General features: G+C 38.3%; 1 protein-coding gene across 1 annotated transcript in view; it reads right to left on the bottom strand.

Annotated features, from left to right (window-relative positions):
* LOC124157914 (uncharacterized MFS-type transporter C09D4.1) overlaps positions 1-16,171 on the bottom strand; it is a 110,661-nt gene extending 94,490 nt beyond the window's left edge. Inside the window, exon 1 of the mRNA XM_046533001.1 lies at positions 15,831-16,171. Within this exon, the coding sequence (XP_046388957.1) occupies positions 15,831-16,085 (255 nt within the window). The 5' untranslated portion in view covers positions 16,086-16,171. The remainder of the gene's footprint in view (positions 1-15,830) is intronic.
* Between the last annotated feature and the right edge of the window lie 214 nt (positions 16,172-16,385).

The raw sequence follows: 16,385 nt of genomic DNA, 5'->3' as shown, positions 1-16,385 counted from the left end.
TAGTAAGTAATGCACCACACTTGTTTTCCCACCCGACAACAATGGTGAAAATTCGAGTCGGTACGTATGCATTATCTGAAGTTTCATTGGTGCCGCTATAAAATTTCTGGCTCCTACAACAGACAGCTTGGCTGCAGGACCGTTTCAAAACGGCGTCTGTGAGTGATGTACGTTGCAAGCAGCGTGCCATCCTTGGATTTCTAACTGCAGAGAAAGAAACTGAGGGGAATATTAAAAAACATTTGAGCAAAGTCTATGGAGTATCTGCTGCCAATAGGATTAGGATTTTACTTATTTATTGTAAAATCTTCCAAAATCGTTGTCACAATAAAGTATGGTTTCGCTAGTAGTGGGCCCTGGTCGCTTTTATAGCGGCGAGGTTATTCTCTATCCAACCCTATTACTCCTATCCCTATCCTAGAGGCGTCGTCGCGCTCCTTATCGCGGCGGCGCCTCAATACTTTTTCCTTCCCTTCCACTCTCCCCCCCCGAGAGCGCGGGCGTATCAGTTGAAGTACTGGGTCTTGGCCCCGGTGGTTGTAACCTTCTAAGAACCCCCCTTGGGTTCTCATTGGTGCCAATAGGAGTACGGTTAGTCGCTGGGCTCAAAGGATAAGGACATAAGATGGCGGTTCGGCTGTGCTCCAAGATTTGCAGCAGTCGGGGATCAGAACACGGTCTGGTACCAACATGGCATACACGCCCTTGTTTCGCGCTTGAGGAAGGCCGTATAACGGGACGGAGATTTCGTGAAAAAATAGGGCGTATTGTTAAAAAATCATTCTTTCGTTTGTACAATTCTCATTATATGTAAAAACATAAATGTGGAAGAAAAAAATATATGGTACTTTACTTTCTGGGCAACCCTCGTAGAATCGGTCAACACCTCTTCCGTTTTTCCCATTAGTAGTGATTTCGGAGTGCAATTAAGGTGAATTTAATTTATGAATTTCAGCGATAAAACACTCCCCTAATCCCATCAGGACTATAAGACCCAATAAGGATTATTGGCAGTGAGTCTCATGGTGGATAACAATTGCGTCTAAAATTGCTAAACCAGATGGATGATTGTTAACTTGAGAATACTATAACACTCAGTATACATCACTTTGCACTTCCGTGGGATTTTTTGATTCGAGCGTACAACTGTTATTGCGGCCATTAGATGCCGGTTGTACGCTCGTAAAACCCCGTGGAAGTGTACGAAGTGTACACTGATTCTTAAAATCTCACTAGCGTTCCGCAAAGTAAGGCCTGGAATCATGAATTTCACATAATTGGTATATTTAGGATTTACTCTGGACATACCTCCCATTTGTTTTGAAGGTTTCCTGCTAAGTAAATCCTACTATGTTGAAGCTGGCTTGATTCCCGCTGCCACTCCCTCAGCTTCACTGATCAAAACATATCTATCTCTCCGAGTTGCGTATTTCGCTACTCCTCTGATGACCCGTCTGTCAGCGGTTGACCGCGACCTGAGAATAACTCGTCACTGATCCGTTGGCCTTGGGCCCCGTTCACACTTCAGTCATTCCTGCTATTAAACGCACAATCATAGGCGCAAAGCTTAGTGTTAATGCATGTCCGAGAAATATAATTTTTGTTTTTTTTTCCCGGCGAACAATTGCATTTAAGTTTTCTCGGGTTTCGCACCGCGTCAGGTTCTCCATATCTCCTTCCAACGTTTCGATGAACAACTCGCCCATCGTCATCAGGGATTCAGGAATCCAAACATTGTATTCCTGAATCCATGATGACGATGGGCGAGTTGTTCATCGAAACGTCGGAAGGAGATATAGGGGACCTGACCAGGTGCGAAACCTGAGAAAACTTTACTGCATGCCCGAGAAGTCGTCGTAGGACGTTGTTCGAAAGCTTGAATGACATGGCGTTGTGACGCCGGAAGACGAAGTTGCAACATGTACGCGAAAAATTTCTGAAGCACTCATTCAAAACTATGAGTCACACCAGAATTTGTTTTCTGGAGGATTTCACAAATAAAATTTCACCAACACGAATAGGGAATAGGGAATTAGGGATGGTTTACCGACTTCAATATCTTCAATATTTGCCTTTGCTTCAAATATAAAAAAAAATCATTTGCCTGAAAATTTCTGAGTACGCACGGTATACCTTTTCCAACATTTTCCTGCGTATAAATAATGGACTCATATTTAATTTGGTGGAATTTTTCGATCACGATGATAGAAAAAGACAAAAACTTTTGTAATTCTCCGCACTTCAATTGAACTTACACCGGCTTAAGTTTCAATGGATAACCGTTATTCCTTGAGAATTAAGATTTAAAGCGGGAAATTACAAAATGTTTTGTGTTTTTCTATCACCATGACCTTACTATATCCCATGTATAAAACATTTTTTTGAGAAAATACCGAAGTGAAATTTGCAAATTTTATGTGCTAGTAAATGTACAAAAGGGTCTATTCTATTATCACTGGAAAAGATGATTGCATTCGTTTTCAATGAGAATAACATCATGAAAAAAGACTAATCGAGCGAGTAGTGCTCTCTCTTCAGGTTTTCCATCGCGACTGAAAGTCTCAAGTAAAAAGCTTGCCTCATATTTTCTAAATAAAAAGTTTTTTTTTGCATAGTTGATATCCATTGGTTTTGAATGCTTTCCCAAATTTATGAGCTTACCACAGCGCCATTTTCATGTAACCTATGTGATTTTGTTTCAGCCACCGCTCATTTGCTGATGATTTAAAGTTGCAAGTTGATGGGCTCACGAATTAATTTTACCATGATTACAATAGTATTGCATACTTTGGATCAGTTTTTTTGTCGCAGGGAACACCATATGCTATTTTTGATAGAATTTTTTCTCAACCATAGGCCGGTATCATGCCCCGAGAGGGTGAAATATTATGATCTGAAAGTGCAAGGCAATTATAAAAATGTAGTGTTGATTGTTTTGAAAATTGACGTCTTCGTCTTTTTTATCGCTAGGCCCATTCAACGGACGAGGTACAAGCCTCACGTGGTTTATTCTCATTACCTAAGTATACCTAGTATAACCTTTGAAAATTTCATGAAGCTAATGGAATTTGAATCCAAGCCCTTCTCTTGGCAAAAAAACCGCTCCGATTGGTGTCAGTAATGGCCAGAAGTGTCTTCATATATGACAAAATACAGTATACGGATAGTTATGTTAAGGGTTGGTGGCAAGTGTGGGTTGGAAAGTGTAACCCCAATATCTTCAAAAGTGAAAATACCGCCAGTCCCCGAGGCACATTTTCACCTGCCCGGCTATTCTGAGACTGTCATAGAAATACCGAAATAAATATTCAAAAATCATAAAGGCTCCATTTACGGATTTTGAAGGTGGTGATTGAAGTTTCCTGAAGTTTTCTTTTGGTCCGCGCACTTATTTTTCATGGAATACATTTTTCGCTTTAGTGGTTGTTAACTATTTATGATTCTAATATTATTGTTTTAACGATGTCCTGAAGTCTTGCATTCTATTTTGATCTATTGTTTTGCTTTGACGTTACATTAACTTTCGAATGCTCCGAATGACTTCCGACCGCTATCATTATCCCCTGTTTTCGGCTTAAGATAAGAAAAGCGTGAACTATAGATCAGATTTCAATTCTAGAATTTCCTTTCGCCCAAGAAACATCGTCTTAGCTAGAACGTTTTGAATACATACTCCGTCTTAGTGACTATTGAATAGCATTCACGAGTTCTAGCGTAGCACTGAATGAATAATCGAAAGAATTTCGATTGTCTTTAACCCCCACTATATTTTGTGCTCTCTGATTATATTTCGTGGCAGCTTCATACACTCTGCCTGAGTTAAGAGCCTTGGCATGTTGTTTCCATGTTTCGTAACCATTTCTCACAGGTAAACAACCTTGCAATGAAAGAGCTTTTAATGGATTTTCGGTGCCCGCGCGATTGTTTTTCACTGTTATACGACATCAGAGATGAGATATGAACCTGATTGTACAGCCATGAAAAATGTTCCTTTTTTGGTGCAATATGAAGTAAAAGTTCATCTGTCGATTTGACAATTTGTCGTATGATTTGGAAGATTACAATTCTAAGTAAGGTCCAAAGAGTCGAGCTCATAGAAAAAAATATCATAGGTCATAACATCTTACTGATGAAATTAAAAGTCTGGATGAATTAAAGGTACTTTGCAGATTCCGCTTAACAATGGTGACCACATTACTGGAATGGTCATAAGTGAAATATGAGATGGATCTTTGATTCACAATAGCAATACAATTCTACCACATCTCACCCGGAGTTTTTAGTTTTATGCAAAGTCGAGACGTAAAAATCTAACACAACAAATCGTCACTACGTAATATGAGAGTGGAGAGAATATCAGATCAGACCAAAACACTTTGCTTGACATAACTAAATAGTTACATATTTTCTTTCCTATTAGCACGTTTCGCTGGAGCATCATTATCATCTTTTCTCGGGCACGAATTTCATTTTATCTTTGAGAGGAAATAACGCTGACTCTAACCTTCCTATATGTTTTCCTCAGTGGAATTGATGGGCTAGAAGATAGCTCTCTTGAAATAATGCTTTGGTTTAAACTGATAAATAGGAATTTTTGCTTGGGGAAAAATTGACGCTTGCGATGAAGCCAAAAGTGATGTATCGAAATAGAATATTTTAAAAAGCTGTATGAAAATTTCATTATGAGCTGTTATATTTCAATAATTGAAACTCAAGTTTATCATTCGTGCTTTTTCTACTGCGAATCTTGTTCCCAATTTTCTGGATCATTCCACTTAAAATGAACAGTGGTTTCAAGTTGCACCAAGTTCTCTCAAGAAAATGACAGAAAAATAATACTTACGTTTTCGTTATTTCGATCCAGGAAGTCTCTCCGTTAGGCATCCCAATTTTTACTTGCGTGATTTGTTTACAATTTAATTAGTAGTTTTGGGTCAATTTTTAAACATACTAGGCTTTATGTCTTCGAATTGATATATCCTGTAATTATAATGGTACCCCATAGAGATGAAGTCGAATTAAAGGGAAATAATGTGGATAACGCTACTTATTGTGATTGAAAATTATATGATAATTTAGAGTAAACGAAAGTCTAGTACATTTGCAGTTTCAGAAGAGCTCTAAGCTCTGGCTTTTCACTAAAAATTTATACTTTGAAGTGAGTATGAGAGTTGAAATAGAGTATTTAACTTATTTACAATTTTTTTCATGGAAACGGCTCTCTTCAAGTTTAACGTGTATCTTAATTTTTGGAATAGAGACAAATCAAATTAAGAGTCGCAAATAAATTATTAAGACGTCAAAATTGACTTTAGGAGTCTTGTGAAGCATACTATATAAAAAAAGCTATTTGCTTTTTCAAATCTGAGTGATATAATTTATTGAAAAGGTTCAATATTCGTCCCACAAAAAAACCTGCTACGCTGAAACGATACAAAAAGTATCTTTTTAGGACAGAGAAATTAACATCAATTTCTTAATTTCCAAATATCTGCGTTCGCAAGAGATGAATGCTAACTTTAAACGTTGTAATAACTGAGTTGCTCACTTTTCTATCTGGAGCTCATTACTTTTATGAATTCTTTGTCCCACGTATTATGAAAAAAGTATTGGTATCACTTTATTGGATATTTTTCACTGTCGATCATAGTCTTTAGTTGCACATGTTCTGAATAATATACTGATATGTTACTGCTTTCAACACATAGATAAGAAAAATAAAGTTCTATCTTCACGTATCTTTTTCATTTGTTTTGGTTTTGCGTTGACGAAAAAAACATATTAAATTAAATAAATGGAGCCAAGTCCTGCCTGGGCGTTCTATACTTACGAATGTGGGAATATTTTATTCTACATTTACTAGTTACATATACGGCGTAGTTACTTTAAAAGTCTCAATTTGTTGGTTCTTAATGCTAACCTATGATATTTGGGACTTTCTCTTGAAATATACATCCATCACATGTTTATTTTGCTCCTGAAAATGCTCAATTAAAGTCTAATTCTCAAATATAGGAATCTCAAGTTATACAGAACGATAAAAACTCAAGTTTTGGCCCGCACTCAACAAGGACCAATGCCGCGGCTATTTATTTTGGTCTCCCTCTCAATGCTACCATGTTGACCGTTTAACGTGTTTTTGCTACACTGCCGTAACGCTTTTTATCGCAATAGACTTGGAATTTATCCAGGTGAGAACGGGGCCTATTGGATATTCACCCCTTTCCGTACATTGACCTTCGCGTTTCCTAGTTGTGCGGCCTATAATTGGATACTTGAGTCATCGTTTTCTTTTCATCCTTCTTGTGGTGGGGAATGCTTGCTTTTTGGTGCAGAATTTCATCATAAAAATCATATATCGAGTGGAAATTGGTGTATTGAATACTTAGTAATTGAATATTTCTTCCATACAGCAAGGGATTAATTTCTAGTCTTCGTATTATCAGTACGTAGTGATCTGATTTTACGATGACGGATCGTGTGACCATAGTGTCACATGGATATTATGAATCATCATCTCATTCACTTATCTTTCAAATTTTATTTGCAGATACGTGATTGGAAATAGTTCATGAAGCACAAACGTATCAATAAGATAACAGGATGAATTGGGAAAAATTCTAAGCCTTATATATGCTAAGAAAGTAAGGTAATCTTAGTGATGCTTTCGAATATTTTCACATACTAGCCTTCAATATTTGCTGCGCGCTGCGCCAAAAATTTATTGGAATCAAATTCTGAATGAGATTACTCGAGAGAGATTACATGTGTGGATGCATTTTCAAATATATTCGCCCTGACCCGCAATGAAGATTTCAATCCATGCTTTCTGATTTAAATCCGACTTCATGGAGATGAAAATGATGATGGCATGATGGCTCAGTATCATGTGTGATGTACGCATTCAGAGCTCACGATTTTCTGCTACAGTTCCGAAAGCAATAATGCGGGTGTCTATTCCTCATACCCGACTCGTCTATTTCCTATTGCCTTCGCTATTCGCAGCTGAGGGTCAAAGTACTTGAATCGTGGCTCCCAAAGGGTCAGCTTGCGATTCACATTTCCTCTTTGGGATCTATCCAGTTTTCTACGACTGTAGGCCATACTGTCAATTTTTTCTCGCATAATTACGTAACTACATAATTCGGTCTTTAAAAATTGTATATTCATATGCTCTTTAACTGTGATAGCATGGGTTTGCGATTGCGTATAAATCCGCGGTCACACCTTTTATAAAAATTCGCTGAAACTCAAATTGTTAGCGCGAATATTGATTTTAAAATTATGATTTTTTTCATGATGGTGAATCGGCTCCACGAATTTGATGCGGGTGTAAAATTATTAGGCAGTGATCTCACAGATACCTGATTTTATTTTCAATTGAAACTATAGTGCTGAATGGTGGCTCAACCTTAATAAAGACTTTTCTAGTAGGCAGATAGTCATCTTCTATATAATAAAAATGAATTGCTGTGCGTAAGTCTCGCTAAAACTCGAGAACTACTGGACCGAATTAGCTAATTTTGGTTTTGAAATGTTCGCTAAAGTCCATTAAGATTTAAAGGTGAGAATATTATAACAAGGACCCATGAGGCCCTGGAATGGGCCCTGACCAAATTCCATAAGAAATACATGCAAAGTTCCTTATTAATGCCTGCAGACCGTTATTCTTTTGCAAATTTAAATTAGTGATAATAGTCACATATACTTGAAAAATATACTATTAGAAATAAAAATAAATACATATTCTTGTATTGGAATTGATTTTCGTTTTGCACGTGATTCACGGTGAATTTAAAAAAAACCTTGTTCATGTAATTTGACATCTCTTTCCAAGTTTATTCATAGAATAAATCCTTTCATTTAGTCATTAAAAAGGCCATATGTCATTATTTATTCACAAATTTAGTGCGCTAAAACATTTTTCACTCACTTTAGGCTAATTTCGTTACTAACCATTTATTTTTTATGTGAAGGCAGTCATTCGTTTATATAGTTTTGCATAGCGACACGATTTACCGAAAAGTGCTCGAGAACTTACTTTTCTTTGATTACTTAAAATGCTAAGGAGATGGGAACCAAACTTAGGTCGTTGAGCTCAATCAAATGTGCGACGAACTACCTACGTGCTAACCGTACTGATGACCGGCGAGAGATAGATAATAATAATGATGATAGTCATATTAGTATGGCAGAATTTCGTTTTAAAGTGACTGAAAATGAAGCGGATAGGCTTAAAATGCAACGAGTTCGTGAACATCAGATACAACACCAGCCAGCACGACGCAATGACATTGTGCGATTCCGCAGTCGCAGTGCTGCTGTGATCTATGAACGAGTAGTGTTGAACTATGATACGGAAGTAGATTACTGTGCCAACAAATAGGTAATGAAAATCATTTGTCAGTATTCTAAGACGTTAAAATACAGCGGCGAATGTATTGGATTACTTTGTGCTGGTGGAAACATAAAATTGCTACCACCAGATCCATTACGCTAATTAGTTTATGGGATCAGAAATGATTCTTAACCCTCATTGGCCAACATTCAAAAATAAAACAGTTGCTTTCAAATAAGTTCATCATCTTTGACAATTAAAACTCCGAAAAAAATGAAAAAATATAGTTTATTATAAAGTATTAAATTGATGAACTGTATTGTAACTGTGTTGTATGTTATTAAAATGAAGATATTATATTAATTTGATTTGCATGGAAGTTTTATTTAATAACCGCATTTAATTGTGATGGGCCACAAACGGTAAAAAATTGTAGGTAGGTTCTTATTTGTTGAGATAATTATCTGTAACTCAATGGTGAGACAAACGTGGTTGAAAGAGGGAACGAGCATCAAATGTTTGGGCTTCCACAGATATTTTATGTTCAAAATTAGCCAAATCGGTGAAGTCGTTATCGAGTTTTAGCTAGGTGAACTAACTGCGATTGATTTATGTATACATATGTGGACACGAAGGTGATTCGAAGTTCACCGGGTCACTAAGAATCGAATAAATATATTTTAGGTACTAAGAGGTTTAGCAATCAAATTCAAACATCATTTGTTGATTGCCATGCATTTTTAGCGTTCATCATATCATGGTGTCAGTTATTTCCAGATACTGATTCGTAATCTCACATCTTCTACAATGGCATCCACACCTAGGAAATAATGTAGTGTGACGGATGTTCGGAGGTATCGTATAAAAATGGCACATATGTTTTGGATCCCTGATGCAAATGTAATAGCTGGAAGAAGGTTGGACGTGGTCAGGCGAACAGTGAATAGTTGTTTTTGAACTACTCTGGCTTGTAAAATTCTGAGTTTGATTTAATAATAATGTTTCCAAATGGTTTTACGTTGAAAGTAATCAAAATCCCTGGCATTTAAAAATGTAGGCTAATGAGCGATGGAATAATAACAAAAAAATGAAATTCAAAAAGATAAAAGAAGTACCACCGTATGTAATACAATATTTTTTAAGTCACCGAAGTGAAACTTCTGTTAAGAAGACATTTCATGGAGGAGAGATTTCCGTTACCACGAGAAATGTAGAATGAAGGCGCTCGCCATTCTAGGACTTACACTCTGTCCAACAAATGCTGGTTGAAATTAGGCTACGAAATCAAGTTTCCCTCGGAGGAATTGTCTGACGCCGTAGGCTATTCTTTTTGGATTCCCTACACCATGAAGCGAGGGATTCCTCAAGGGAGTGGTGCCTCTTCCCATGACGTCTTCCTTAGTGAACCTTCAATTAAGCGCGACCCTTGTATGCGCCCTACGTCCCATTGACGTTTCTGGTCCCTTTGTCATTTTTCCTCCTCTCTTTGTGCTACTGCAAACTCACAGGGTTCCTTCTGTCAGCGTAAATCAGGCTAGAACAATACAATAATTAGCTGAATCGTGAAATACAGGACATTTTCATCCTGAGGATATTAGATGGCAGCATTTACGAGGAACTTAATTACGGCTCAATAATAATAAAATTATAAGTAGTGAAATTTTTTTAAGGGAATGAAAAATGTCTATTTTGCTGAGGGTGTACCATTGAACATGCATGGTGATGAAAGAAGAAAATGTAATCATGAAATGAAGGACAATAAAATGTTCGAAGGAATCGAGAAAACTTTGCCGTAATGAAATGGAAAAAAATAAAGTTTGACGCCACGGGTGTAGAGATAACTTATCATTGGACGTATTATTAGTTTTTGCGTATTACTATTAATGATAATGTAATGGCAGTTACTTATGGCGAGTGATAATACGAGTTTGATATTGTAATGTTTGTTTGCATATCTTCGTGGTATTTCCTGTCAACAGGCTTGTGCAAGTAGTGGGTTGTCAAATATGTGTTACTGCTGAGATGGAAGCAGGCTTTTATGACCGTTCTGTACTAGTAGTCGTACTATTTTTTGTGTTGCACGGTTTATTTTCCCCAAAACCTTGAATCTGCGATATATTCTAGGGTCAATACTACAATTTAGTTTCCAGCAATACTTTCATCAGTGTTCACCTGCTGCAAATTTGGGATGCTATCTTCTTTAATAGTGTATTACGCAAAATAATTGTGCCATATCTTAGACTTTGGAGAATGCTTTGTAATCTGAAGGAAATTTACTGTATGATATTCATTTAAAATAAGAAATGCAAAACAAATATAGTGGCATTGTATAAATGAGTACTTTGATTGTTTTAGGGTGTAACAATATCCTTTGTGTACTTGAAAGCAACCCAGTGCAAGTAAATTAGTTGTGTTCCTGTTGAAGAAACGGTCTGCAGGCATTGGGATTTGAACTTATTCGTGGCCATTGAAATGTAGGGAATGTAAGAGTAAAGTTAACATCTCTATAAAATTCCATCAATTCAGAATTATTTCAAATGCTGTATAGAATTTAACTTAGTGTGCATTGGTTGATGGGCAGCATTTACGTTCACGTTCTGATTTCATTGATAAAATCAGCGGCCTGTAAATCATGGAATATGTCACCAAGTTACGTCCCTTATCAAACGTTTGCGTCAAAATCAGTATCTGAAGATTAATTTGTTGAGAGGGATAGTAAAAATACAATAGCTAAAGGAAAAAAGTGGCTGTTTTTTGCGTCATTTATCTTCAATAGCGAAGGAGGCATGTCAGCACGAGGCGAGGGATCCACCCACGCCCGGTTTCTTGGGAAAAGGGCCTGTTGGGGTGGACTGAATTGATGACGCCCTTTGTTTTCGGGCCTATTCAAAGTGACCGGTGAGCTTGAAGTATGAATTAAACAAAATATTAAGACGCATTTATTCTCCATACATACTTATTTTTGAAAGCCATTGGTAATACTCAAGGGCATAGATTGAAGCTATTAATTTTCAATGACACTCCGTTGGTTGTTTGTTTTTACATCACTAAAAATGTGTTTAAATATTCAGTCAGTAATTAATTATATTTTGCAAAATTAATCGATCCTTGAATACCCTCATATCAACAGAAGCATTACAAACGTTAGCCTAATTGCTCATGGTCCATTGGGTAAGGCTGTAATATTATAAAATTTTATGAATGTATTTTATGATAACATCAACTGAGTAAACTTTGCTGCCATCAGTATTCTTGCCCTGTTTTTTTGTTTGAAAAGTGAGATTTTATTGCTAGCGTGGTTAATAAATTAATCAATACTGATATCAGCGTGATCGCTCTGGGTTAGTTTATTTTACGGGAGGATACAAAGAGAATAGAATATTTAAATGCGCGTAAATTGTTTTCCTTTCACTTCATATTTTGGAATGGCTTGTACCACAATAGTCATTCATTTTCCCAAGGGATACATCTGTTCGTTTTAATTGAAATTGGATACGGTTGTTATCTGCGGTTTTTGGTACCCGGCCAAAATCCGCATGCATGCACAAGTAAATTATTTCGCTCATTGCCATCCTAGAGACATCATATGTGCTATTACAGGTACGTAAATACGAGCGTGTTGCTTCAGTTTGTATTCAATGAAACAAATACTTTTCCCATTAAAGGTGATTCAACAGTCAGTATTTCAGTAAAATGTAGTTATTTTTTTATCCAACAAAGATTACATCTCGAATTCATCCCTAACCCTCTCGTTCGTAAGCACAATACTGCTATACCGCAGAGTTGCAAAATGATTTGCTTTGTATGCTTTCGGGTAGGAGCAAAATTCACCGTGGAATTCAAAATATATAGTGTGTATGGTGTCGAACACTTTAAATTTTGCTGTAATCCATTTGTAATTATTTGTAATCAAGTATGTAGTTACATTTTAAAATGTATTGATTATTAAAACGTGCATGCGCGAAGGTTTGGGCTGGAAATGAGGAATTAATAATTGAAACTTCCTTGCTGAATATTTTACGAGGACAATTCTAGATTTAATTTAATGTAAATTATAGCTGCTAACTGTGTGCATTGAATAAGGCTCCAATATTATGATATTTTATGAATAATGAAGGAAGTAAACAAATAAGGAAAGAGTAAAGACAGAAAGGTATTCTAGAAAATTAACTTGTCTGGATTGCGGGAACATTAGTATAGAATCAGGAAATGCTTTCGAAATGGTTTTCTGGTGAGTGGTGACGGGCAATGATAGAAAAGGAGAGTGATGGTAATTCGGAGGAAAATTTGTTCAAAAGGGGGAGAACTGTTGTGTTTGCCTGAGTGTCAAGGGAGTTTTCGCCGGACAGGGCACATTTTAATTCACGATGGGTGATGGATTTCGTCGAATGATAAGGGCATTCGAAAAATAGCTGAGGATGACCTCAGATGCGTTGTATCGTCAAATGAAACGGCATGGATATGCAAAATTGATATTTTTAATCGAATCGATTAGAAGAAGAATAAAATATGAGGGTAACCGATTCTATGGTTGGTTACTTATCGTAATACAATGAAAAATTTCCGTCCGAATTCAAAATTTAACTTACCATTTAGCGATGCATCACCATTGGAGCAGGGATGCCGACTTACAAAAATATTGGGGGGGCCCAAACCGGGTATCTTGCCCCGGGAAATTTTATAAGTAATGAGTTTTAAGTTTTTTAAGCATTTTAGAAGAGGCATATGATCAGCATTAGAACCCTGGTAACTCGAATCTCGATATCTGGACACTCCGGGGTAAATCGACAAGCCTGACACATTATTTCCTCACACTCATAACGAATTTTTGAGGGGGCTCGGGCCCCCTCAGGCCCCATGGAGTCGGCGCCACTGCATTGGAGAATTATAACAGGCGTTTCAAGGGTCACAATAGGGTGATTGCGGCCTCATGATTGGCAATGGGAAATGTATAGAGAGGCACCGAAGAATATATTTTGAAAAAAAAACTATTTTGATAGCTATTGGCAATTTACAATAAGACAAGGAAATATCTACCATGGAAAGTTTAAATTCTCTGAAGATGTCTGAAATGATGATTTAAAGGCGGCAAACCGATTAATAAATCCATCGTTATTATTTGTGTATAAAATTTCCTATTAGCTTGAAATTTATATTTGGCAACAAAATTTGCATTTTCTGGAAATTTTAGCTCGCGTTGAAGTTCCTTTATGCTTCGTACAATAAATATAAGTTCTCTAATTTTCAATTCATTCTATTTCATGTAAAGCATCGTTAAGTCGTAAATGGTATGTGTAACTTTCCATCAACGTCTTAACGAATCCTACGCTCTGGAATATTTTTATATGCCTCTCAGATAAATGAGAGAACGTTTTATGATGCCTAATTCCTCGTGCATGACAATTAAATGCCTTTTATTGTTTTTCTTATCTGACGTACGGACTCATTGATTCTGGAATTGGGTTTTATTTCCTTACATTAAATCATCCCATACATCAGAGTTGCATAAGGAACTGTCAATTTACACTATCTGGCCGACCGTTTGAAATATTATTTTAGCTGCGGTAGTTGACGAAATGTATTGCGACAAATTTACATTTTGTCAGAATTTTTTATTGAACCTTGAAGAAATTGTGAATAACCATCTGCTAGCCTCAGTTATCAGTTAGAAACCGTTGAATGTTAAAAATGGTCATTGGTCATTTGTTGACAAATCGTAAATTGCTTGCTAAATCGATTGAAATGTGCAGTGAATTCAGCGTATTAGTTATTGTTGTGGTGTTAAAGCTCGGAAATTTTCGTGATTAGTTTGATTTTCTTAGTTTTTCATTGAAGCTTTTGGACTTCGTTTCTGAGGAGTTTTCTGTCGATTTCCAAAATGTAACTACCGGTGCACATCTAAATATCCGCAACATTGCCTTGACCTACTGAGTACATACATTGGTTGGCGCTGAAATGTTGCAGGGCAAAACACAAACAGTTACAGCCGTTTACGATGCACAGATTCGTGATAACCTCGCGGTACTTAAAACCGGCAGTAAGACTCCGGAACCCGCGCAAACACCGATAACGGAAGGAGAGAGATGTACACTTTGTTGGTGCTGCACACATAAGGTTGATATTTCCAAAAGGGAATTAAGCAAGAGTACGCTGTTTTCGAGCGGCAGCAATCCATCTCTGAAATACGCTGCGAGCCTCAATCACACAATAAGCCTTGGGATGCGCGCTTGCCGTGTGTTTCAAAACGGGAAGTTGCAATGGGAGCGAAAGGGCCGCGGAAGGTGCGCGCGGCTGCTGATCGGACGCTTTGCCGACCTTCGGAGATGATGCTCGGCTCCTCTCCGAACCACTTGTTTCCCGCCCCCGACAAAGTCGCGCTTCCCTCGCCGTTCCGCAGACGGCATGTCGCCGTCCATTCATTCCACGCTCGGCGGGAAAATAAACGTCAGCGGAGGAATCGAGGCGAGATTACAAAATTTTCATTAATTTTAGCTTCATTACCCTTCGCGGGTGATGACCGCCTAATCTTTATTGCCGACCTCTCGGATTTATATAGTTTGTTTGACGTCATCAAAACTCCACTCGATGCACTATCGTGTGAAGGATTTCTACGGCGCATTTTCCGCCTAGGTGTGCGGGCACGCATTTCCAAAACGAAAATATACGTGGGATTATTTGATAAGATTTACGTGCCTTTCAAATTTATTGTCAGTGGCCATACGGGGATGAAATGAGAGAGCGCACTTTCAGCACTGTCCTTATCGTTTTGGCCATCACTTTTAAATGTTTTGTTTCACGGTCTCTGCCTTGATTTAAAAGTCAAGATTATTAATTACACTGTACCGGCGGCATTCTTCCACCGACACCGAAATGCTTAGTTTTTGCGACATAATTGTTAAAGTTGACGTAGAATCGTATGAGTCTTAGGAGTTATATTTAATTGTATAACTTCACAATAACTTTAGCTACAGAATTGCTGAAATTGGTTGGGAAATTTGAATTACTGTGGAAATTTTCAATATTTATTTAGTGTTTCGGACTTCCACAAAGTTACGGCCGAAGTTGTCTTTACGAACGTTCCTTGGAATTTACGTATTCTTATCGCATTTGTAATTTTATTCTTTGAAAAATACGTGAACTACTACTTAAGCGCACTATCTGTAACGTAAAAATTAAAATTTTTCAGATCTCCTGGTGCCATTAAAAAACTTCCTTAAATAGTTCAACTCCGTAACGATACACACACCACATGTATATGTATGAGTCAATAAAACCACACAGGTGCTGCCCATGAAAATGTTTCACCCCACGGACGAGGACGACCTGACGTCTCCAGCGCGAAACAGCCTCGCGAATTCCACATTCGCGCTCTCCCGCTACCGCGCGGCGTTGCTCAATTTTTCCCGGGAAAACTCGCTTTGCAATTCCGAAGGGGCGTCCGCGCGAAAGGCGAAAGTTGCGAAAGAAACAAATGGAAAAGAGTTCCACTCACCTTCTTCTCGATGAGCCACGAAGCGGGGAAGATGAACGGGATGTAGGTGATCATGTAGATCATCGAGGTCCAGTCGACGGCGAGCGACTCGACGCCGTAGTAATTGGTGATCACGTTGCTGACGATGGAGTACTGGATCCATTGCGCCGCGTTCGACGCCGAAAAGGCGACGAAGATGGCCAGGATGAACCATCTCCTCCGGTAGAGCTTGATGGAGGTCGGGGCCTCATTGCCTGGCTCCTTTTCGGACGGCATCGGATTCTGCACTGTTGTGCTCCGAGGCCGGCGCTCCTGATTCAGGATAGAAGTTTCCTCTCCGTCCTCCTCCACTCCCGCCGCGTCCTCGGGCGACCCCCACCCACCGCCCCCCTCCTCCCATCGCGACGCTCCCTCCCACCCTCTCGACCCGCTGTTTCCGACTTCGGCCGCCAACGCCGCCACCGTGGCGTATTTTCGCGCAGCGTCGACCGATAACGGGGGACACTCTCCGTTCATCGTCACGTGGAGCATGCAGGGGGTGCCGATGAGATTTGAGCGAAAAACAATGAAATGGAG

Source organism: Ischnura elegans, chromosome 1, assembly GCF_921293095.1.
Source record: "Ischnura elegans chromosome 1, ioIscEleg1.1, whole genome shotgun sequence".
NCBI lineage: Eukaryota > Metazoa > Arthropoda > Insecta > Odonata > Coenagrionidae > Ischnura > Ischnura elegans.
This window is presented reverse-complemented; position numbering and strand designations above follow the sequence as displayed.